Genomic DNA, 24,020 nt, shown 5'->3' on the forward strand with positions numbered 1-24,020 from the left:
CTGGCAATTTATGTTGTTACAGTTGGAGCAGATGGGCTTTGGTAAGAAACTCATTCAAACCATACAAACTATATATCACAAACAAAAAGCAAAGTTAATGATAAATGGAGAACTGACAGATTCTATTGAAATAAGGAAAAGGACAAAACAAGGTTGTCCAGTATCACCGCTGTTGTTCGTGTTAACATTAGAAGTCCTCAATAGAAATATTAGAGAAGAAAAAGACATAAAAGGAATGAAAATCAAAAAGGAAGAATATAAATTGCAAGCATTTGCAAGTGATCTGGTCTTCATCTTAGACCAGTGGTTCTCAACTTTCCCACTGCCGCAACCCTTTAATGCAATTCCTCATGTTGCGGTGACCCCCAACCATAAAATTATTTTCATTGCTACTTCATAACTGTAATTTTGCTACTGTTATGAATCGTAATATAAATATCTGATATTCAGGATGTATTTTCATTATTACAAATTGAACATAATTAATTAAAGACCCATTTTGAGTCCAACCACTAGTAAGAGTTCACATCTGCATCTACGCAGTGAAAATCCAACAATCAAAATCAGATATTTTGCCACATCATTGCATCATGTTAAAGATAGAAAAGTCAATTTTCATAAAAAGTCTGAAAGGCCCAGTGTGAAGAATTTTATGACTTCTGGATAATGAAACCACTCAGATTCAAGAGGAGTTGAACTTTGACTTTAGAAGGGCATGATTTGTTGTTGGGATGGCATGCTTTCATTGTTGTTGGGATGGCAGGCTGATATCATTTCGGAGAGTCACGAACCAATGAAGCGAACTAATTGTCTCCTGCAAACTCCACTCCCCTTTTGCTCCTCTTTTATTCCCTCTGGGAGGGGCCATTCATCATCCACCTGTGTTCTTACTCCCAAGTCAACCCCTGTTCTTTAGCTGTTGCCTTTGTCTGGCAACTCTGTACATGCGCTCATTGGGAACTGGCTCCAACTCTCCATCTGCCTCACTGATGTCTGACTCTGAAGACTCATAACTGGCATATGCCTCGGGCCCCCTCTCTGCCTCCGACACAGAGCCCTCATCAGAGTCTTCCCCAGATTCCAGGACTGGCCCATGTTCCTCGCCAACCTTCTCACTGTCCGGATCTGCTGCCAGCTCCGCTCGCTGGACACAATTCTTTTGACTTCAGCTACTATGACGATTCCTCCCCTTTCTTCCCTCTTATTTCGTTTTTCATTTTATTTTTACAGGTGGTGTTTGATCGCTTAAAAGGCATGGCTCTGGTTCTCTACAATGAGATAGAATATGCACAGGCGGCTGTCAACGAGACCAAGGGGAGGAAAATCAGCGGGAATAAAGTTAAGGTCTGCAAAATTAGCTTCAAAATTAGATCCATTTAAAAAAAAAAAATGTAAGGGAATTTCTGTGTGGCACAGAATATTTTCTCCTAGCCATGCCACATAAAATAATCCCAACCAGAGTGATCATTATTTACAACAGTCCTACAGCTGACTTCTAATCTGCTATTTTATATTAATTAAATCTAAATCTAAATCTAAATCTAAAATCTAAATCTATTGCTTTGCTCAGGTTTCCATTCCTTTCCTTTCCCTTCCCTCGTCCCTTCTCTCCCTTGTCCCTTCCTCCTTTCCTTCCCTTTACCTTTTCCCCCTTCCCTATATGGACTGTGTTTATGGGGCAACCTTCTTAAGGGAAGATTAATCATGTACCTTGTTATTTTGCCTCAATTCTGGAATTGGTGGTCTAAGGGTTGTGTATTTCCATATGCTGCCTTTCTCTCTGCCTCCAGATTAATGGAAACCAAGGAGGTCCTTGTAGCGTCTCATCTCCATTCAGGAGCTGAACCTGCCAGTGAAGCAGGGATGGTCCTGTGAGCCCCCTCGTACCTAGCAGCTCCAGCAGTTTGAACCTGCCCTGCAGCTTTCTTACATGACAGTAGTAGGAAAGCTAGGAAGTGTCATTGGGATGATTGTCTTCAGTGTTTTTGCCTGCAGCCTTTTAGCAGTTGGCCCCTGAGAGCTGACCCTTTTTCTATGAATCAGAGGGTTCCTGGGCTTCTTTGGCTTTGGCACATGGAGATCATTTTCAGAAGTTGCACTGGGGAACATAGAGAGCTTGATAGCCAAACAAACACCTGGTGAGAATATTCTGCCTGTTTCAGTGGGCCACAGGATGGGGTCCCTGTGGTTACAATCAAGCAGTCCAAAATGAAACTGTGAGGCTTCCATTAACTGACAAGCTTCTATGAAAGTTAGCATCTTCCCCAGAGCAGCAGATGTTTTATTTTTCTGCTGAGGACAGTTTGGGGTGGGGCCTGTCCCCCTGAATTTGGCTTTCCCCATTATTTTCATGGTTGCATTTGGGGGAGTAAACCTGTGTGGGAATATTTTCACATTTCATGTCTGGCAATTAGCCTAAATGGAGGAGAATGGCCTGCCTGAGTAATTCTTATCTTTCAGGTGGATTTTGCGAACCGCGAGAGCCAGCTGTCATTCTATCAGTCTATGGAGAAAACGGGTCAGGACATTGGAGAATTCTACGAAATGCTTACAGAAAGAAGGTAGGTCTTTCTCTCGGCACACATTGCCTTTCTCCACATTTTGGAATTGGAAAGCAATTCTCGACTGAATAGGGGTGTATTTTTCTTCTCTGCAGTAAAGTGTCTGCTTTGCAGAATTTTTAATTTGTGTCCCGTAGCATTCTGGTTGTTGAAGTGGAAACGAATACCTAAAATAAAATATTGGTCAGTTCAGAAGAATATCTATTGACTTTAAATCCAACCTTTTCTTTCTATTTATATATACCCGTGACGGCAAACCTATGGCACATGTGCCCAAAGTAGTATGCGGAGCCATGTCACCTAGCATGTGCGGTGTCGCCCATTCCTATTCCGGGTTTCTGGTGCGCATGCGCGCACAATGATCACTTGGTGCATGCGGCAATGCCGGTAACTGTAAGAGTTGGACTTCCATTTTCCGGCAGGAGCATGTGTGCTGGCCAGCTGATTGTTGCACGCACCAGAAACAGGAAGAGCAGCTGACCAGCATGCATGCACGCGCTGGAAACCAGAAGTTCATTTTCTGGTGGGCAGCTTCTCTTCCAGGTTGTGGCCTGGACAAGCGTGTGCGTTTCCTTTTCAGCACTCAGTGCCAAACATTTCGTCATCACTGATATATACCATTAATATCCCACTCCTGCCTAAACCGGCCCGTAGAGACGGTGATAGAGATGGGCGCATCTTGCTGGTCCCAGGGACATTGCAAAGTCCCTGGTTGATCCAGGAGAAGCCCTTTTTTCTGGTGGCTGCAAGGCAGCTATCAAAGCTGTTGGAAGTCAGAAACAGCTCCGGAATGGAAGAGAAAGCATGAAAGTGTGTCAATCTCATGAGAGAATTTTTCTTCATTATTATTTGAGAGGACACCCTAAAAGATTAAATGTAAAGTTAAAACTGAAGACTGAAGAGGTTAATTGGCGAGATTAAGCCAGAATCAAACTGATTTTTTTTCCTTTCTTCCTTTTTATTGCTGGAATTTGGCTGGATTTTTACAAACACTTTCTACTTTTTAACTGGACTGGTTTTTTTTTTCCTTGTTTTTTTTATATACTTGTATAACAATTTTTATTGTCTAAGACTTTTTTCCCTCTACTTTCTTTTCAATGCTTTACTGTATTTCTTTTTTGAATCTCATTTTCCTTTTTTTTTAGTATAAGGAAAGGAAAGTGGAAGAAAATAACTAACACTGCCACCCAGAGGCTTGGAAACATTGTTTTCTTTTTTTAGTATGACTGTTTAGAGAAAAGTTAATACTTGGCATTACATTTCAAGGACGCGGAGCCTGTTTATTGAATGATAGTGGGATGAGCATGGATTGTTTATACAGGTGCTCTTTTGGGATGCTATCAGTGCGTGGAGTTTGGGTTTGAAAGAAAACTTGGAGTTCAAAGAAGGAAGATTGCAGTGACCTTGAAAAAGAGAATTGCCAATTTTGTTTGGAACTTAACATAAGAGCCTTGGATTTTATACAGTTGCAGTGTTTTCCTTTTCCATTTTTTTTTTTACTTCCTTACTTTCTTTTTCACTTAGCTATTCTCAGCTGGTCTGAGGCCTTTTGCTGAAGAAGTCTGGCTTTTTCCTTTCCTTTTCTTAAAGAGGGAGTGCTCCTTTTCTGTTTTGTTTTATATTTTGCCTTTTTTTGGATTTATACACAGACGTATATTTCTTTCCTTTTTTCTGCTGGATTTTGTCATTTTGCTCCACTGAATTGGATTAAGGTAAAGAAGAACCTGAAGATTTTTATTTTTATTTTATTTTATTGTGATTTACCTGTTTTTACTTTTTTCTTTTTAAACATCTGGAACCAATTGGATTAGGGCATTCAAGAGCCTGAAGATTTTTTCCTTTCTTTCTCTTTTTCCATTCCTTTTTTTTTTAATCTTATGGTCATTTGGGATTATATATTTTTTATTTTTTATAATTTGTATTTATTTACAAACACGCAAAATACACACAGACAAAAACTTAGACGTACAGCACATTTACACAATACAATGCAATGCGAACAGGAGCTTCCTGTTCTAATAGTAATTACCAATCAATACTGTTCTCCTTATATTATTTCCCCTTCTAGTATATTTCATTTGCATTTCACCATTCTTAACCCTCTTATTTTACTCATCTGTCTTCTATATTCGCTGATTACCTCTAGTAAATTTAAATCTCTTAGATGCATATATATGTGTTAATTCTCCTTAACTACAGTTTTTGGGCTTTATTGGCTTCCTTCATTGATCCTTGTTTCTTTCCTCCATCCACCTACAGTTGGAAGAAAAAGTATGTGAACCCCTTGGGATTACGTGGAGTTTTGCATGAATTGGTCATGAAATGTGCTCTGAACTTCATCTAAGTCACAACAATAGAAAAACACAGTCTGCTGAAAATAATACTACACAAACATTAGATGTTGCCATGGTTTAATTGAACATAACATGTAAACATTCACAGGGAGGAAAAAGTATGTGAACCGTTGGACTTAATAACTGGTTGACCCTCCTTTGGCAGTAATAACCTCAACCAAACATTTCCTGTAGTTGTAGATCAGACCTGCACAACGATCTGGAATAATTTTGGACCACTCCTCTTCACAAAACTGTTTCAGTGTAGCAATATTCTTGGGATGTCTGGTGTGAATTGCTCTCTTAAGGTCATGCCACAGCATTTCAATCGGGTTGAAGTCTGACTGGGCCATTCCAGAAGGCGTATTCTGTGCTGTTGAAGCCATTGTTTTGTTGAATTACTTGTATGCTTTGGGTCATTGTCCTATTGCATCACCCATCCTCTGCGGAGCTTCAGTTGACGGACAGATGGTCGTACGTTTTCCTGCAAAATGTCTTGATAAATCCTGGAATTCATTGTCCCTTCAATGACAACAATCCGTCCAGGCCCTGAGGCAGCAAAGCAGCCCCAAACCATGATGCTCCCTCCGCCATGTTTTACAGTGGGGATGAGGTTTTGATGTTGGTGTGCTGTGCCTTTTTTTCTCCACACATAGTGTTGTGTGTTTTTCCCAAACAACTCAATTTTGGTTTCATCTGTCCACAGTATATTTTGCCAGTAGTGCTGTGGAACATCCAGGCGCTCTTTTGCAAACTTCAAACCTGCTGCAATATTTTTTTTTGGACAGCAATGGCTTCCTCCGTGATGTCCTCCCATGTACTCCATTCTTGTTTAATGTTTTCCTTATTGTAGATATGTCAACAAAAATGTTAGCATGTGTCAGAGATTTCTGTAGGTCTTTAGCTGACACTCTAGGTTTCTTCTTTGCCTCATGAAGCATTCTGCGCTGTGCTCTTGCAGTCATTTTTACAGGACGACCACGCCTAGGGAGAGTAGCAACAGTGCTAAACTTTCTCCATTTGTAGACAGTCTGTCTTACTGTGGACACATGAACATCAAGGCTTTTGGAGATACTTTTGTAAACCTTTCCAGCTTCATGCAAGTCAACAATTCTTGATCATAGGTCTTCTGAGAGCTCTTTTCTGCGAGGCATGGTTCACATCAGACAGTGGTTCTTGCAACCAGTAAACCCAAAACAGGTGTGTGTTTTTAAAGGGCAGGACAGCTGTCAGCAACACATCCAATATCATCACACTGATTGGAATCAAGGTTGGCTCACCCCTGGCTCCAGTTAGCTCTTGGAGAAGTCATTAGGCTAGGGGCTCACATACTTTTTCCTCCCTGCACTGTGAATGTTTACATGTTATGTTCAATTAAAACATGGCAATATGTAATGTTTGTGTAGTATTATTTTCAGCAGACTGTGTTTTTCTATTGTTGTGACTTAGATGAAGTTCAGAGCACATTTTATGAAGAATTCATGCAAAACTCCACATAATCCCAAGGGGTTCACATGCTTTTTCTTGCAACTGTATACCATTTATCCCATATCTGGTAGTATTCTGTTTCTTCTTTTTCTTGGATTTGTTTTGTTAATTTGTCCATTTCAGCACAATCCACAACCTTTCTTATTATTTCATCCTCGCTTGGAATTAATTTGTTTTTCCATTTCTGAGAGAAGGCAATCCTCGCCGCCATAATTATATGTAAAATTAAATACTGGATTTCTTTTTTTATATTTTGCAGTCATTATTCCTAGTAAAAAAAACTTTGGGTTCCCAATTTATTTTGACTCCTGTTATTGCCTCTAGCTAATTTTTTATCCTTTTCCAAAAATTTTTAGCCTTCTCACAAGTCTACCATAAGTGGTAATATGTTCCGTGTATTGATTCACATTTCCAACATTTTGGAGAGGTATTTGCTGAGATTTTAGCAGGTGCCATCTGTAAAACATGTAATTGAAGATGGTTTTGTCTATGTCTGTCTAAAAATAAAAACTTTTAATATATATATATAAAAAGAGTGGGATGAGCTCTTCTTTAAAACCCTGCTCCCTTTTAAGCTGCCTTCACTTGAATCTATGTGAACCGTGATCAATTTGCACATGACATCCTGTGAAGTGTCAGCTAACCTTTCCCCCCTCCCCCTCTGGCTTTGGCAGGGATGAAAGGAGAGGCTCCTATGATTATGCTGCAGATCGTACCTATTACAAGGCTGTCCGGACACCGGGGACGTATCCAGAAGTCCCTCGGAGAGAATACCCGATTCGAGGCAGGGACTTTTACGCCGATTGGGATCCTTACCAGGGAGACTATTACGACCCATGGTATTATGATGATCCCTGGAAATACCGAGACTACAGGGGAGACACTTACGAGCAAGACATCGGGGAGTACAGCTACCGACAGCGTGAGTGGTTTGAGTCTGACCGAGAGCACGAAAGGAGGCCCTTGGAAAGGAGCCAAAGCCCCGCTCACTCCCAGCTGTCGCAGAGCCCCAGCGCCTCCCCCTTGCAATCAGAGCAGTTCCAGAGCGACTCCGAGAGGCGGATCTACAGTCGCTCGTCTGAGCACAGTGGAAGCTGCAGCTCCCTTTCTCCACCCCGCTACGACAAACTGGACAAAAACCGCCTTGAGCGATATGCCAAAAACGAAAACCCAAAAAAAGAACGTGCTTTTGAACAAGAGCGGCCAGAGAAAGACAAGCTCCTGGTGAGGAAAGAGAAGCCGGAGAAGCTTGAAAAAGAGAAAACAGAGAAGCAGAAGCGGAAGGCCAAAGTGCATTCTCCCAGCTCCCCGTCTTCGGAAACCGACCCGGAAAATGAAAGGGAGCCCAGCCCCGAGAAATCAAAAGGCAGCGGCAAGCAGAGCCGGAAAAGAGCCGAGAGGGAGGGGGCTGCCAAGAACTGCCTGGATCTCATGCCATGTGTGGTGCTGACCCGAGTGAGAGAAAAGGAAGGGAAGGTCCTCGACCAGCCTCAGCTGGAGAAATTAAGAGGGAAGCTGGAGAGTGACCCCATCAAACCTCCCTTGTCTGATCAGAAAATGCAGATTTCCCAAGTGGATCAGACCAAGTTGGAACCACTGAAGCTCGACTCCATCAGAACCAAAGTGTCCAAAGAGAAGGTCCTGGCCAGCCACATTGAGGTGGTGGACAAAGATGGGAAGCTGAAGCCTAAGAAGCACCTGAAGGCAGATCCATCCAGTGAAGTGGCCTATCCGTTGAACCTCAAAAAGCAGGAGGCTCACAAAAGGCGTTTCGCGGAGGCAAACCTAAAATCCGACAAGCAAAAAATGGAAATCAAAAGAAGCAGTCAGGAGGAAGAGGAAGGCCGGGTCATTTTGAAAAAGCAGATGGATGTGGCTGAAACCGAAAGGAAGCCCCCGAGAAAAGAGGCCATTAAAAGAGAAACTAGGAAAATCAAGCTGGAAAGATTTACTACCGTGGCCAGTCCCAAAGATAATACAGACCCCGCCAGCCTTTCGGTAGGCCTTGCTTCACCTTCTGAGCCCCTTGTGAGCTGTGTGGCCTGCCAGCGGCTAGCTTAGTTGGCAGCAGATTCGGACAGTGAAGAGGTTGGGGTGGAACATGGGCCCATCCTGCAGTCTGGGGAAGACTCTGATGGTCAGCTGCCTTCAGCTGTCTTCAGAATCAGACATCAGTAGTCAGAAAAACAACTGGAGCCTGTTCCCAGTGTGTGCCTGCAGAGTTGCCAGACAAAAGGAACAGCTAAAGAACAGCTGTTGACTTGGGAGGAAGGCCACAGGTGGACGATGAATGGCCCCTCCCAGAGGAAATGAAAATGGAGCAAAAGGGGAGTGGAGTTTGTAGGAGACCGTTAGTTCACTTAATTGGTTTGTGACTCTCCAAGACTCCTTGCCAAGTTCTGCAGATATCGACCTGGCAGCTCTCCAAGCCAGATAAGGTCTGTGACCGTAAATCCTTCCTTGAAAGAGTTTGCTGGATGTGAATGATCAGAATCTACAGCAAATTACTAAAAGGGTTTTTTGTCGGGACAAGGAGTTTGCTTCAGGCTCTCAGGAAGCCTGGGTCAGAACATGAGTGTGTTTCCCGCTCTCCCCTGCCCCTAACTCCTTGGGTGGGTGGGGGCAGAGGCTTCAGAAGGGAGCCAGATCTCTTCAGATCTAAGGAGAAGCTGTTCTCATATCTCTGCTGCGGGGTCAGTAACAGAGGTCTCTCTCCCCACCGAACAGATGATCCGGATGAGCACAGGGCACATGGAAGGGACCCTCCAGCTCCTTTACCTGCTCCTGACTGACTGTTGCATATACCTCATCCGAAAAGGTAACCCCCTGTGGAAGTGTTATCGGTTGCCGCCTGCCTCTGAGCAATGCCTTGAGCCTTGCTTAGTGGGGAAACCCTCAGTGATGGGATTCAAATTTTTTTACTACCATTTCAGTGGGCGTGGCTTGGGGCCTGTGGCTTTGTAGGCGTGGCAGCGGAAGGATACTGTAAAATCCCCATTCCCTCCCAACTCCAGGGGAAGGATACTGCAAAATCTCCATTCTCTCCCAACTCCAGGGGAAGGATACTGCAAAATCTCCATTCCCTCCCGACTCCAGGGGGAGGATACTGCAAAATCCCCACTCCAGGGGAAGAATACTGCAAAATCCCCATTCCCTCCTGATCAGCTGGTCCCGATAAATACTCTTGGTGCAAGCACTGGCTGTGTGGATGACTCTGCGCCCTGTTTCTCTCATCCCCAGGAGCTGCCGAGAAGCCTTACATGGTGGAGGAGGCTGTGTCCTATAATGAGCTGGACTACATCTCTGTAAGTTGCTGAGGGTTGCTTGGGGCTCTGCCTCTTCCCGGGACAAGACCAGTAGTCGGAGGGAGGGGCCGTCTCGCCCCAACCTTGGAGGGGCTGAGCGTTCCCCTCCCAGAGGCCCAGGGGTTAAGGGTTCCTTCCAAATGGGCTTTTGCTTAAAATGGAAGGAAAACTAAAAAGAAAATAAGATTAAAGGTTCAGATGCGGGTAAGAGATGATGGATAAGGGAAAGTAGAGTGAAAGAATATATGAATATATTTCAATTAATGTGTATTAATATTAGAATTAGATGGGTTAGACGATTAGGTTAGCAGTGTGATAGATTTCAGGATAATATCATAAATACCATATTTTTCGGAGTATAAGATGCCCCTTTTCCTCTAAAAAAGGAGGGTGAAAATCTGGGTGCGTCTTATATATTGAATGCAGCATTTTTGGCCTCTCGAGAGCCCACCTCCTTTGCACAAATGGATGCACTGAGGGTTTGGGAAGCCTGCAAAGTGCTCCTGAGGACTGGGGAGGGCAAAAATGAGGTGAAAACGGACCCATTTTTCACAAAAACCGAGGCGTGCATAGGATTTGGGAGGCCTGTAGAATGCTCCTGGGGACTGGGGAGAGCGAAACGAATGAAAATGGGCCCGTTTTTCACAAAAACATTAATCTAAACATGTACTAATAGAATAATATGGGTTGAAGAACTGGAAAGAACATGAATAGAAGTATTCTAAATGTATAAATGATAAAATGTATAGGGAGATATTGAAGAATCAAGGATGAAATTTTGATTTAATTAAGGGTACATGAATAACAAAAGAGGTGAAAAACACGTCTTTGAATATTATAGGGATATGAAAGGGAGGGAAAAGTTAATAGGGAGAAAAATAGAGGGGGAAAATAGCAAAAGATACAAAGAAGGTTAAGAAAGGAAGGGTGATGATAAAAATGTATAAGTAATATGAAATAATGGAAATGAAATTAATATTTATGAGTAATAAGATTAAGTTTATATGTATTGGAATGTAGAATACCCAGATAACACACTATTCACACATTAATATGTATAAAGAATATAAAAAATTAAAATTTGATTGAAAAAATAAAACCAAATGGGCCTTTGTTTTCCTGGCAGGTGGGTCTGGATCAGCAAACAGTGACTTTGGTCTGCACCAACCGCCAGAAGCAGTTCCTGCTGGAAACGGCGGACACTACCCTAACTGAGTAAGGGCTAGGGCAGGCCGCGTATCTCCCCTCCCCCTTAATGTGGTCACTTTGTCTCTCTTTTAGTAAACCCTGTTGTTCTGAACTAGGCTTTCAAAGATCACGAAGCCAACTCCTCATCCTGATAAAACCCCTTTTATTTAGTTTAAAGGGAATTCCTCTCCAGCAAAGTCCCGGCCAACAGTCTTTCAAGAGATTTCACAACTACGGACCTTTATCAGGCTTGGAGAGCTGCCAGGCCAATGTCTTCCAAACGCCACGCTGTAGCAGCAATTACTTGGCAAGAAGTCAGGAATAGATCTTCACCCTAATGAATTGAACTAAATGTCTCCTGCAAAGTTCCCTTCCCCTTTCACTCCTCTTTTATTCCTGATTGGAGGGGCCATTCACCGTCCACTTGTGCCTTTACTGTCAAGTCAGCCCTTGTTCCTTAGCTGTTCCCTTCTCCTGGCAGCTCTGCACACGCGAACATTGGGAACAGGCTCCAGCTGTTCTTTTGCCTCACTGATCTCTAACTCCGAAGGCGGCTGATATCTGTTAGATGGCCCTGGCCCCGGCCCCCTCTCTGCCTCCGACACAGGGCCCTCATCAGAGCCTTCCCCAGACTCCAGGACTGGCCCATGTTCCTCCCGAACCTCCGCACTGTCTGAGTCTGCCACCAGCTTTGTTGACCACTGGTGGGCCAAGGCACCTGTGTTCAATCCAGCCCCCCTCCTTCGGTGGTCGGGCACAGGGCCCCTAATTCCCCTCTCCCTGCAGATTCTTCCTGACCTCTCTGAGGTCCGCCATGATCAAAGGCTGCCGCGAGCCGCCATACCCCAGCATCCTGACCGACGCCACCATGGAGAAACTGGCGCTGGCTAAATTTGTGGCTCAGGAATCCAAGCAGGAGGTGCGTATTCCTCCTGCCCATCCTCCAGAGGTGGTATTCAGCAGGTTCTGACCAGTTCTGGAGAACCAGTAGCGGGAATTTTGAGTAGTTTGGAGAACCGGCAAATACCACCTGTGATTGGCTCTGCCCCCATCTATTCTCTGCCTCCCGAGTCCCAGCTGATCTGGAGGAAATGAGGATTTGCAGTATCCTTCCCCTGGAATGGAGTGGGAATGGAGATTTTACAGTATCCTTGCCCTGGAATGGGGAGGGAATGGGGATTTTGCAGTATCCTTTCCCTTGAATGGGGAGGGAATGGAGATTTTACAGTATCCTTCCCCTGGTGTGGGGAGGGAATGTGGATTTTACAGTATCCTTTCCCTGGAATGGGGAGGGAATGGAGGTTTTACAGTATCCTTCCCCTGGTGTGGGGAGGAAATGAAGATTTTGCAATATCCTTCGCCTGCCATTGCGCACCAGGCCACGCCCACAGAACCAGTAGTAAAAAAAATTGAATCCCACCACTTCCTTCTTCCCTTCCAAGCGCAGAGGAGTTCCATGTGCTGTAGCCACCCCAGGCAGCCTTCCCTCTGAGAGATGCACCAGCCCTGTCTCCATTTGGGAAGTGGGGGGGGGGGGGCAGAAGCCAAGCCAGGGATTTGGGGCAGGGGCTCCTTTGGTGGCTCAGAGCCTGGCTAAGCGGCTGATTTGCCTTTGGTAGATCTCGGAAGTGGTGGTCCACTTCTATGGCCTTGTTCACTGGGAAGACCCCACGGATGAGAATCCCGGCCCACCTTTGTCTCACTACTTGTCCACCGAAAACTGCATCGTCAAGGAAGGTGTGCTAAATTACAAAGCAGGAACCAATTACCTGGGCAAGGAAGTCTGGAAGCCCTGCTTTGTTGTGCTCAGGTGAGGAGGAGATGGACGGGGCCGGAAGGAAGGTTGGCTTACACTCGGGTTCCTTTTTTAAAAAAATGGTTATTGTGAATTGTTATTGAAGACATTCTTAACGAAGTAAAAACCGTAAGAGCAAGTATAATAAATTGTTGTTGTTAGTTGCAAAGTCGTGTCCGACCCATAGCTACCCCATGGGCAACATTCCTCCAGGCTTTCTGTCCTCTACCATCCTCTGAAGTCCATTTAAGCTCACACCGACTGCTTGAGTGTCTCCATTCAGCCACCCCCTTCTCTGCTGTCTCCTTCTTTTTCCCTCAATATTTCCCAGCATGAGGCTCTTCTCCAGGGAGTCCTTCTTCCTTCTCATGATGACCAAAGTATTTGAGTTTCCTATTCAGGATCTGGCCTTCTAAAGAGCAGTTAGGGTTGATCTCCTCTAGGACTCACCGGTTGGATGGCCTTGCAGTCCAAGGGACTCGCAGGAGTCTTCTCCAGTACTAGAGTTGAAAGGCCTCAATTATACAATAATACAATAGCAGAGTTGGAAGGCACCTTGGAGGTCTTCTAGTCCAACCCCCTGCCTAGGCAGAAAACCTTATACCGTTTCAGACAAATGGCTATGCAGCATCTTCTTAAAGACTTCCAGTGTTGGGGTATTCACAACTTCTGGAGGCAAGCTGTTTCGCTGATTGTTCTAACTGTCAGGAAATTGCTTCTCTCCTTGATTAGTTTCCACCCATTGCTTCTTGTTCTGCCCTCAGGTGCTTTGCAGAATAGTTTGACTCCCTCTTCTTTTGTAGCAACCCCTGAGATATTGGAAGATCATGTCTCCCCTAGTCCTTCTTTTCATTAAACTAGGCATACCCAGTTCCTGCAATCATTCATCGTATGTTTTAGCCTCCAGTCCCCTAATCATCTTTGTTGCTCTTCTCTGCACTCTTTCTAGAGTCTCCACATCTTTTTTACATCTTAGCGGCCAAAACTGAATGCAGTATTCCAAGTGTGGCCTTACCAAGGCACTATAAAGTAGTTTTAACACTCATGTGATCTTGATTCTATCCCTCTGTTTATTTATGTAGCCCAGAACTGTGTTGGCTTTTTTGGCAGCTGCTGCACATAGCTGGCTCATATTTAAATGGTTGTCCACTAGGATTTCAAGATCCCTCTAACAGTTACTACTCTTGAGCAAGGTACCACCTATACTGTACCTGTGCATTTCATTTTTGTTGCCTAAATGTAGAACCTTACTCAATTCTTTGGCGCTCGGCCTTTCTCATGGTCCAACCTTCACAGCCATCCATTGCATCTGGGAAAACCACAACCTTGACTAGATGGACTTTTGTTGGCAGGGTAATGTTTCTGCTTTCTAGTAGGCTGTCTAGATTTGCCATTGTTCTCCTCCTCCCCAGGAGCAAGCGTCTTTTAATTTCATGGCTGTTGATTTATATCCAGCCCCACTCTAAGCTGTATGAATGTTGTGTAATTTTCAGTATGTCTTCTCTTGTGTGTTTTTGACTTTGCAGTTCTACTTTGTGAAAAGTCTCCTTGTAAAAGTTGTAGTTGAATCCCAAACCATCCTTACATCTGTACCTTTGTCGTGTAATGTTTCTGGAGTGAAACCCTTTTCTGTCAGTTGCTCTAACGAACGACTTCTTTCGCCTTGGTTTGCAGCTTTTCTGATGGTCATCATCTTTTAAATGTGTAACCCCAGAGTTACTTTGTCCTGGACTCTGGTTCTTGGTGACACCATAAGGGGCCCCATCCCGTCCTCTTAAGAGAAGGGAGGGAGCATCTAATTTGCATAATAGTATGCTAATTAAAAGTTCCCCAGGTTTGAACTGGGAGGGGCCTTTTCCCAGCAGCTGTTTCTGTCTTCCCTCTGCAGTAACGGCATCTTGTACCAGTACCCAGACCGGACGGACATCACTCCACTGCTGTCTGTGAATATGGGGTGAGTCCCAGATGAGGCAGCCTCCCAGCCCCCCCCCCAACCTCTGGCCCCTCCGTCACATTTGCCGCGAACTCTCTCCCTTGCAGGGGGGAGCAGTGTGGCGGTTGCCGAAGGTCGAACGCGACAGATCGGCCCCACTCCTTCCAGGTCATTTTGACCGAGCGCCCTTCCCTGGAGCTGAGCGCAGAAAACGAAGAGGAGATGGCCGACTGGATGCAGTACTTATGCCAGGCGGTCTCCCAAGGGGTAAGGTCATCCTTGGGATTGGGGCCACGGGGAGAGATGAGGTCTCTGGGGCTCCTGGGCTGCCCGGTGACCGGACGGGAGCAGGGCCCTCTCGCCCTCAGGAGTCCAAAGGTGGTTTGGCCCTCCTTCCCACCCAGGTCATCCCACAGGGCATGGCCCCTGCACCCTGCGTCCCCTGCTGCCTGGTGGTGACGGAGCAGAAACTGTTCACCTGCCACGAGGACTGCCAGACCAGCTTCTTCCGCTCACTGGCCACTGCTAAGCTGACGGACGTGGCTTCTGTCTCCACAGAGCCCGGTCGGGAATATTGCCTCCTGGTAAGTCTTCAAGAGGAGGAGGAGGAAACATATTCCTTCTGCTCTTGGGGTGTTCTGACCAAGGCTTCCCAGGAGCATGAAGTGAACTCCTGGTCGTCGTCCCCCCCAAAAAAAACCCTTTTATTAATTTCCTGTGAATTCTGCTCATTCACACCCAGCAAAGTCTTTCAAGGAAGGATTTACAGTCACAGACCTTATTGGATTTGGAGAGCTGCCAAGCTGATATATGCAGAACTTGGCCAGGAATCTCGTAGAGTCGGGAACCAATTAAGCAAACTAATGATTTCCTGCAAACTCCACTCTCCTTTTGCTCCTCTTTTATTTCCTCTGGGAGGGGCCATTCACTCCTCCAGGATTGGCCCATCTTCCTCCCCAACCTCCTCACTGTGAATCTGCTGACATTGGCGGGCCACAACACTTGGGAATTTGCCAGACCTGGGGCTCATCTCCTGCAGCTTATTAAGTGAAGCTCTTGGCCCTCCTGCGTCAGGAAGCCCCAGGGTCTCACGTACCCTTCCTCTCCTTACCCCTTTAGGAGTTTGCCCAGGAGCAGAAGCAGTACGTGCCCCCGTGGGTCCTCTATTTCAGCTGCTCTGCCGAACTGGAGCGGTTCCTGGTGGCGCTGGACGCTGTGTGGAAGAGCACCTACCAGGTTGGCTGGTCATGCGGTGGGCGGCCTTGGTTCTGTACACGGGGGGGCTTCCAGGAGGCTGGTGGCCGGCCCCATCTTCCCTCTCACGGCTCCTTTTGCCCCCGCTGTGTCTGCAGGCGGACCTTCTGCACAAGACCCTCGAGGACAGCTCCATCCGGAAGAAATGCGAGGATGCACTGAGCCTGATCCACAGCACGTGGCAGCGCAGCGACAGCCTGTGTCGCGGCCGGGCTTCCCGGGACCCCTGAAGTTAGCCTCCCGGGAGGCGAAGAATGGCCTGATCCCACCAGGCGGACGCACAGACGGGCGCACGAGGGAGGGGAGGACCTGAGGCAGGAGGGGTGCGGGCCTTGCTTGCTTTGGACACTCCACGAGCCCAGCTCCAAGCCCAGGAGGGGGGGTCTGTTTGCTACCGCTGCTATTGACTCCGTCTCGCACACCGGTTGGGCTGACGGGTTACACAACGCATTTGTGCCAAGGGTGGGCTGTCCGTGGCACATCTCAGTAGGGATTCTGGGTAGAAGAGGGAGAAGGAAGCAGGATTTTTGGGGCCACTCCAGGGTAGGACGGGGTCCAGGAGATGGGAGGGATAGCCATGAAGAATGATGAGCTTAGGGTTCCAGTGGGGAGGGGCTTCTGCACAAAGTGGCGCTATTAGGCTGGCAGCTGTCCGTCTTTTACATGCCAGAGCCAGACTGCATCATCCTCCCCCCGCATGTGTTATTTTTGTCCAAGGCTGGCAGCAAGTCTTGGGCCACTTCCTGGTCCCGGTTTGCCCTTTGCAGCTTCTATGCTACTGTCATGGCCGCCTTCCTTGCCCACCCCACCCCTACTGAGCTAGGGAGGAGCCGCCAGGGCTCCCCCACACCCGCCTCTCGTCTCACCCTGCTCCCTGGTAGCAGAACCTTTGGTGGGGGGAATTGGGCAACAGGCCTAGGGGGGCCAGTGTCTCCCATCCCTTGAAGCTGAGGGTCCTTCTGCTGGGGGAATGGGGGGGGCAACAGCTCATAGGACTTTCTTCACACAGATTGCCCGCCCAACCTTTTGGGGTCTGGGTTCAAATTGCAGTTCAATCTTTCCAACAGTCGGACAAAGGGTAAGTGCAGTTGCCTTGGTTTTTTTTTAAAAAAATCTTATTTTTAGACTCTTTAATTTTAATGAATGAAACGAGAGACCTGCTAATGTACTGTATATGTTTCCCGCAGGGGCCTCTTCCAAGGAGAGGCCCCTGTGGCACTGTGGGTCCAGATACACGTGGGCCGGCCCTTCTAATAAAGGCAACTTGGCGATACAGAACACTGGTTGCAACCATTCCTGGGGTTGGGTAGTCTCCAGCAAGAGCAAGGGAGGCCACATTGGCCAAAGTCTGGCCATCAACGGTGTCTCCTGCAGGAAGGAAAAGAGTGTTGGGCTTCTCTCCCCCCCCTCCCCCCCCCCCCAGGATTTATGGGTCGCTCATTGGAAGCATCTTTTTTCCCCCTCGCCTTGGTGGTCGGGCAAAGTTTAGTTGGCAAAATTAGCCGTGTTTTGTTTTAAAGCCACGGGAAAAGGCTGAGGCGGCAGGTCCAAGGGCCCAAGTTCACACCACCTGAGAAAGGACTGTTCCAAGCAGACTGGATTTTACTCTTCCCCCCAGGATTCGTTACACACACAAACACACACAAACACACACACTTGACTTACACTCCAGGCTCAGAATCAGAAAGGCCAGTGCCAGAGGTTGAGGATTGGTGAGCGCCTCTCCCTCTTCAAGAGTCCGCAGTGGCTGCACTTGGGCTGAAGACTCTGGTTTTTCCCACAGAAGAGGGAGATTAGGTAAAGCAAGAAAGGAAGAAGAGAGAGAGGGAGAAAGGAGGGAAAGAGAGAAAAAAGTAAGAGAGAAAGAAAAAAGAGAAAAGAAAGGAGCGAGAAAGAAAAGAAAAACGAGAGAAAAAGAAAGAAAGAGTAAAGGAAAAATAGAGGAGAGAAAAAAGGAGAGAAAAAGAAGAAAGGAAAAGAGAGGGGAGAGAAAGTGAGAAAAGGGAAAGTGGATTCTGAGAGATGAGGAGGGGAAGGTAAGTCTGCAGAGGGACCCTGCTTTGGAAATGCTGAACTCCTTTGCTGGAGTGGCAGGGGTGGGGGCTAGGACGGAGACAGGCCCAGAGTTTGGGGAGGGGGCCCATTGCCTCTTCTGACTTTGGGGAGCCAAGACAAGGGATGAAGGGGGGACAGCACAGGAAGGTCCAGTTGCAACCATTCCTGGGTTGGGTAGTGTCCAGGTGCCAGTCCCAACACGGTCGTCTCCAGCAAGAGCAGGGAAGGCCACACTGGCCAAAGTCTGGCCATCAACGGTGCCTCCTGCAGGAAGGAAAAGGGCGTTGGGCTTCTCTCCCTCCCCCCCCCCCCCCCCCCAGGATTCATGGGTCGCTCATTGGAAGCATCTTTTTCCCCCTCGCCTTGTTGTTCGGGCAAAGTTTAGTTGGCAAAATTAGCCGTGTTTGGTTTTAAAGCCACGGGAAACGGCTGAGGCGGCAGGTCCAAGGGCCCAAGTTCAGAGATGCGAGAAGGTGGGGCTGAGGATAATTGCTGTCCCGAACCAGATGACCCTGGACCTCCTCTGGGACTCCCCACCTTGCCCCACCTGGACTGGCACTGCAAGATTGGGGCCGAGAATCGGCTACGGGCGCACCCCCCGTTTCTGTTGTAATAATAATAATAATAAAGGCTCAATTTCACAAACGAGAGAGAGAGCAGCCCTTGTGTGGACTGTGGACTGCCAGCCCCTCTGGGTCCTCACTCACGCCCCAAAAGAGCCAGCATAAGCAGCCAAGGGATGGGGGGGTGGGGGGAAGTGGTGGGATTCAAATAATTTAACAACTGGTTCTCTGCCCTGATGACCAGCTGGGTAGGTGGGGCTCAGTGGTCATGTGACTGGAAGTGCATGGCCAACTCAATGTCACTCACGTCAATGGGCGCTTCGCCGAGCTGTTACAATGTAATAAGGGTTAACCGAAGAGGCGGTTTCTGTAAGCAGGGCAACAAAGATTAGGCTGGAAACCACCAGAATGTTTCTTCCTGCCTTCCCTACAGGATTAGCCCTGAAAAGTGGGGAAAAGATAATAGGAGATTTCTTCCAACAACCGGTTCTCTGAACTGCTTAGAAAATTGACAACCGGTTCTCTCAAATAGGTTTGAACTGGCTGAATCCATTGGGTGGGTGGGTGGGATACAGTGAACTTGTGAGAGCCAAAGCTTTCTGTTTCGTGTGCCGATTACTCATGCTGGGCCAGCCCAGTGTTGGGTTCCTACCAGTTCAATCAAACTGGTAATAATTTGGTGGCCTAGGTTGTTGGAACCAGCAGAGACCCAGGCCTGCCACACACTCCGTCCTGGTTCTCATTCTTACGGCGCTGCCATCTTATTTTTTGCTTCTGCGCATGAGCAGAGCAATTTTTATTGCATTAATGGTGAAGCGCGCACAGACAAAACTGTGTACACATTGAACTGGCGGTAATGCCAGCAGAACTCATCCCTGGGCCAGCCCCTCAGCAGGGCAGAGTCGGCTTCCATCTGGGGGTGATCCTGGCCGGAGGGACGGTTCCTCTGGCTGAGATAGGGGGGAGGCACTGAGGAAGGATAGATTTGGGAGCTTGCCCAGGGAAATGGAAGAGCCTGCACTCTGGCAGGGGCTCCGATGCTGCAGTGGAGGGAGGCCCGGCCCCACGTGACTCCCCCTGGCAGAAGGGCTTGGCCTGGCCTGAAGCCAGCGGCGGGCAGCTCTCCGGTCCTCCAGGTGAGGAAGGAAGCCAAACGGAGCAGTGCTTGCTCTCCAAGGCGTCTCTTTAAGGGGCGTTTCACAAATACTGGGACAGAAGGCGGCTGTGGACCTTCGGACTGAGGGTGCGAGTGTCCCGGCCTTTAGCGCTTTGTGGTCTTCAGAGCAATGGACACCCCTATGCGCACATCTTTGATTGCCTGCTTAATACGTCTGGAGGGACGCTGTGGCTCAGGGGCTAAGATGCTGAGCTTTTCGATCAAAAAGGTCAGCAGTTTAGCATTCAAATCCCTAGCACCACATAACGGAGGGAGCTCCCGTCACTTGTCCCAGCTTCTGCCAACCTAGCTGTTCAAAAACACGTAAAAACACAAGTAGAAAAAATAGGGGACCACCTTTGGTGGGAAGGCCACAGCGCTCCGTGCGCCTTCGGCGTTGAGTCATGCCGGCCACGTGACCATGGAGACGTCTTCGGACAGTGCTGGCTCTTCGGTTTTGAAACAGATGAGCACCGCCCCTAGAGTCAGGAACAACTGGCACTTATGTGTGAGGAGGGGAACCTTTACCTTCACCTTAAGTTACATAGGAAGGGTCTGGACTGATTTCTCTTGTTGGGTCCTTGGGCAAATTCTAGTGCCCTTGATGTTTTACTGAGTAGGTCCTTGAAGGGGGGGAAAGGGAGGGAGGGGGGCTCCTCGGATTGAATTGCCAGACGGAAGCTTTATTGCGGCCTGGGAGGCCCCGGTTGCAGCCAAGGAAAGACATCCAAGCAGTCTATCAAAGGATGGGATGTTGGGGAGAAGGATGCCAAAGGTCGATCCTAGGTAGAGGCACATATAGGGTTTCCAAGTTGGGTGTCTTTTTGAGTCCCAAGCTTGGTTGAGTTCCCAGATGCTATGTGGTGAGTTTCTGTAGACAGCTAATCCCATCTTTGTTATGCAGAGTAAACTAGCTCAGGGCCCCTAATGGCCCATTGACAAAGGTAGGGACTATGAAGAGTGAATCTGCTTCCTGTCTAAAAAATATGTTTCTCCATTTCTGTTCCAGGGAAATATAATATTCTGCCTTTTCAATATTTCCCAGGATATTTTATTTTTCTAGGAGAGGGGTGGGTTTTAACTTCCTACAGGGTTGGACTAAATGACCTTCAAGGTCCCTTCCAACTCTGTTCATCTGTCAACTGTAATCAACGTTGCAAACTCGCCCACCCTCCTTTCCTTCTGTGGCCAGAGTTTGGGGAGAGGGGCAAAGGGGCAGGAAGACCCCTCCCGGAGAACAAGTGCCCCCCAAACTCCCACCTAGCACCCGCCCCTCTCCCCAAAAGCCCCCTGCAGGAACAGGGCCACCGTGACTGCCCGATTTAGGGACCCCCGTTTTAAGGGGGCCCGCGCGTTTCCTTCCGATTCAAGCCACGCGGGGGTCTCCCTTGCCAGAAGCGCTGCCCGGCCACTCCGCCCTTTCTCCCAGGGGGAAGCGGGGTGGCTTCCCCGGGAAAGGCTGCCCGGTGCACCTCAGGACGAGGAGACAGGACCCCACCCCACCCCGGCGTCGCAGAGGTCCAGGCAAAGCGGCGGATGGGAGGGGGGATCGATCCTACCTGGCCACCGCCCTGGACCTCACCTGGAAGCGGCCAGAGGAGGCGGGCGGCTGCTTCTCCCTCCGCTCAGCACCGCCTGCCGGCCTGCCGGGGGTCGAGCAGCCGCGCCCCGCCCTGCCGCCGCCGCCGTGGCCGTAAAAGGCGAGGGGCGGCTGCCAAAAGCGGCGCTTTCCTCTACCTGCCCGGCCCTCCCCGCGCCCCGCCTATCACTGGAACTGGCCACGCCCTCCTTCCCCCCTCCTTCCCCGCAAGCCCCCTCTCGGCACTCTGTGCCCCCAAGCAGGATGCCCCCCCCCCCAAAAAAAAACAACAGCTGGGTCGGTGGACCCAGCATCCTTGAGCCAGAGGCAACAGTTCCCATCATCTTGGACCTCTGGGGAGGCTTCTCTTGCTGAGCTAGGAAGGGGTGTTGTTGGCTGGGGGGGGCCTGGCTCAGTAGGGGGACCGGATTTTCCCCCCCCCTTGGGGGAGGAGGGGACAGATGAACAGAGTTGGAAGGGATCTTGAAGGTCATCTAGTCCAACCCCCTGCCCAAGCAGGAGACCCTCCATCTGCCCCTACCCGATTGTAACTGATTAACAGAGTTGGAAGGGACCAAAGGCAGAATATTATATTTCCCTGGATCAGAAGTGGAGAAACATGTTTTTAGGCAGGAAACAGATTCACTCTTCATAGTCCCCACCTTTGTCAATGGGCCATTAGGGGCCCTGAGCTAGTTCACTCTACATTACAAAGGTAAGATTAGCCATCTACAGAAACTCACCACATGGCATCTGGTAACTTAACTAAGCTTGGGACTCAAAAAGACACCCAACTTGGAGATCCTATATGTGCCTCTACCTAGGATCGATCATTGGCATCCTCTCCCCCCCCACCCCCATCCCATCCTTCGATAGACTGCCTGGATGTCTTCCCTTGGCTGCAACTGGGGCCTCCCAGCCGCAATAAAGCTTCAGTCTGGCCATTTAATCTGAGGAGGCTTTCCCAGCCCCTCCCCATTCTGTCTCTAGCCCCTCCCCCCCCCCCAAGCGGGTCAGGTCTGAGCCAGCAAAGTGGCACCAAAATTGGCTCGAGGCTGCCACCTGCTGGACTCATAGGCAAAGGGATACCCCTCACCTCTGTGGTAATCATGAGTTTGCAAGGCAATCATCGGTCATACCTCCTGGGGTCAGAGGTTACCATGAAAGGAAACCGTCCCCTTCACCTACAGCCGTGATGGAGAACCTATGGCCCACCTGCCACAGGTGGCACGCAGAGCCATATCGGTGGGCACGCAAGCTCAGCCAGCTGATATTTGGGCCTTCTGGGCCCACCGGAAGTCAGGAAACAGGCTGTTTTCGGCCTCCCCAGGCTCCTAGAAAGGCTCTGGAGCCTGGGGAGAGCGAAAAACGGGCCTTCCGATCTGACCAGAAGTTGGCAAATGGGCAGTTTCCAGCCTCTGGAGGGCCTTCGGGGGGGGGGAGAGCTTTTCCCCCTCCCCAGCCTCCTAGAAAGACTTTGGAGACTGGGGAAAGCAAAAAACAGGCCTTCCGGTCCAACCGGAAGTTGGCAAATGGGCCATTTCTGGCCTCCGGGGGGAGAGGGAGGCTATTTTCGCCCTCCCCAGGCTCCTAGAAAGGGTCTAGAGCCTGGAGGGGGCAGAAAATGGGTCCATCGTGCCAAAAGCGTGGGGAGTGGTGGGGTGGGTGTTGTGTGCACATGCCCGGGGCAGGAGAGTGCGTAGAATTATGGATGTGGGCACGCACGCGCACGACAAACCCCCCCCCCCTGTGTTTAGCACGCAATGGGAAAAATAGTCTTCTCATCGAGGGGGCCATGTGGGGAGAAGCCGTTTCAGACCTCTGGTGTGGGCAGATGCTCCAGCCTGAACTCCCACAGGGGAAGAGACCTCGCGACCACCTCTCTCTGTGTGTGTGTGTGTGTGTGTGTGTGTGTGTGTGTGTAGGTTCGGTAAGCTCCCTCCAAAGAGACTCCGCAAAACTCACTGTGCCTGAAGAGGGGCCAGTTGTATCAGGAGAGTAGAAACTGGTGTGGAAACCAACACGAGCGAGAAAAAAAAAATCCCATTTCTCTTGCGGTCTTTTTTATTTACTTCCCGCATGTGTATGATCAGAGGTGGGTTCCTACCGGTTCGGCCTGGTTCGGATGAGTAGGTAGTAACTCGGCCTGCCACACCCCGCATACCAGTTCTATTGACGTCGGTGCCATCTTGATTTTCGGTTTTGCACAGGCACAGAACAATCTTCATTGCAAAAATATAATTTTTTTGTTTTCCTTTTCTAACGTTGCTAGAAACAAATTTGTGCGCCGAACCAGCAGTAATGCCAGCAGCAACCCATCCCTGTGTATCATCAACCGCGACTGCATCCTCCTGAAACACAAGGCCACTGAAAGGCAAGGGTGAAGGACCGTCTGCCAGTTCCCGGGGGTGGAGGGGGCGGGAGAGGATGTGATGCTGGAACTAAGCACACAAAGGCACAACTGCCTCCCAAAGCAAGTGGCAGCTTCTACCCCCCACCCCCCACACAGGGGGGCCTGGGTCCATCTGACCTGCAAAATCTCTCAGGGAGGCAACTCTCTGGCACCTTCCATTAGTTCAGGGTTCAGAACCTGCGGCTCTGGAGCCGCATGTGGCTCTTTCATCCCTCTACTGTGGCTCCCTGTCGCCGGTTGGCTCCACAATTGGTAGGACTTTTGTTTAGGAGAGGTAGAGGAAAAAGGATGCCGTGCTAGGAGGAGACTCAATGGTGGGGGGAACCGGACTTCCGGTCAGCTCCAGAATTGAACAGGGGGCTTCCGGTTAGGACCTTTGTGGCTCTTTGAGTTTAAG

At 48.7% G+C, this 24,020-nt stretch overlaps 1 protein-coding gene across 1 annotated transcript in view; it reads left to right on the forward strand.

The window, feature by feature from the left end:
- Positions 1–16,172, forward strand: part of LOC116518325 (msx2-interacting protein-like) — a 37,426-nt gene extending 21,254 nt beyond the window's left edge. The window contains exons 9-21 of the mRNA XM_032231653.1: positions 1,231–1,344; positions 2,461–2,561; positions 7,057–8,380; positions 9,110–9,200; positions 9,623–9,687; positions 10,814–10,902; positions 11,662–11,794; positions 12,495–12,685; positions 14,559–14,624; positions 14,711–14,870; positions 15,008–15,187; positions 15,723–15,839; positions 15,956–16,172. Of these exons, the coding sequence (XP_032087544.1) occupies positions 1,231–1,344; positions 2,461–2,561; positions 7,057–8,380; positions 9,110–9,200; positions 9,623–9,687; positions 10,814–10,902; positions 11,662–11,794; positions 12,495–12,685; positions 14,559–14,624; positions 14,711–14,870; positions 15,008–15,187; positions 15,723–15,839; positions 15,956–16,087 (2,763 nt within the window). The 3' untranslated portion in view covers positions 16,088–16,172. The remainder of the gene's footprint in view (positions 1–1,230; positions 1,345–2,460; positions 2,562–7,056; positions 8,381–9,109; positions 9,201–9,622; positions 9,688–10,813; positions 10,903–11,661; positions 11,795–12,494; positions 12,686–14,558; positions 14,625–14,710; positions 14,871–15,007; positions 15,188–15,722; positions 15,840–15,955) is intronic.
- Positions 16,173–24,020: the final 7,848 nt, after the last annotated feature.

The sequence above is a fragment of the Thamnophis elegans genome, chromosome 15, assembly GCF_009769535.1.
Source record: "Thamnophis elegans isolate rThaEle1 chromosome 15, rThaEle1.pri, whole genome shotgun sequence".
Classification (NCBI taxonomy): Eukaryota; Metazoa; Chordata; class Lepidosauria; order Squamata; family Colubridae; genus Thamnophis; species Thamnophis elegans.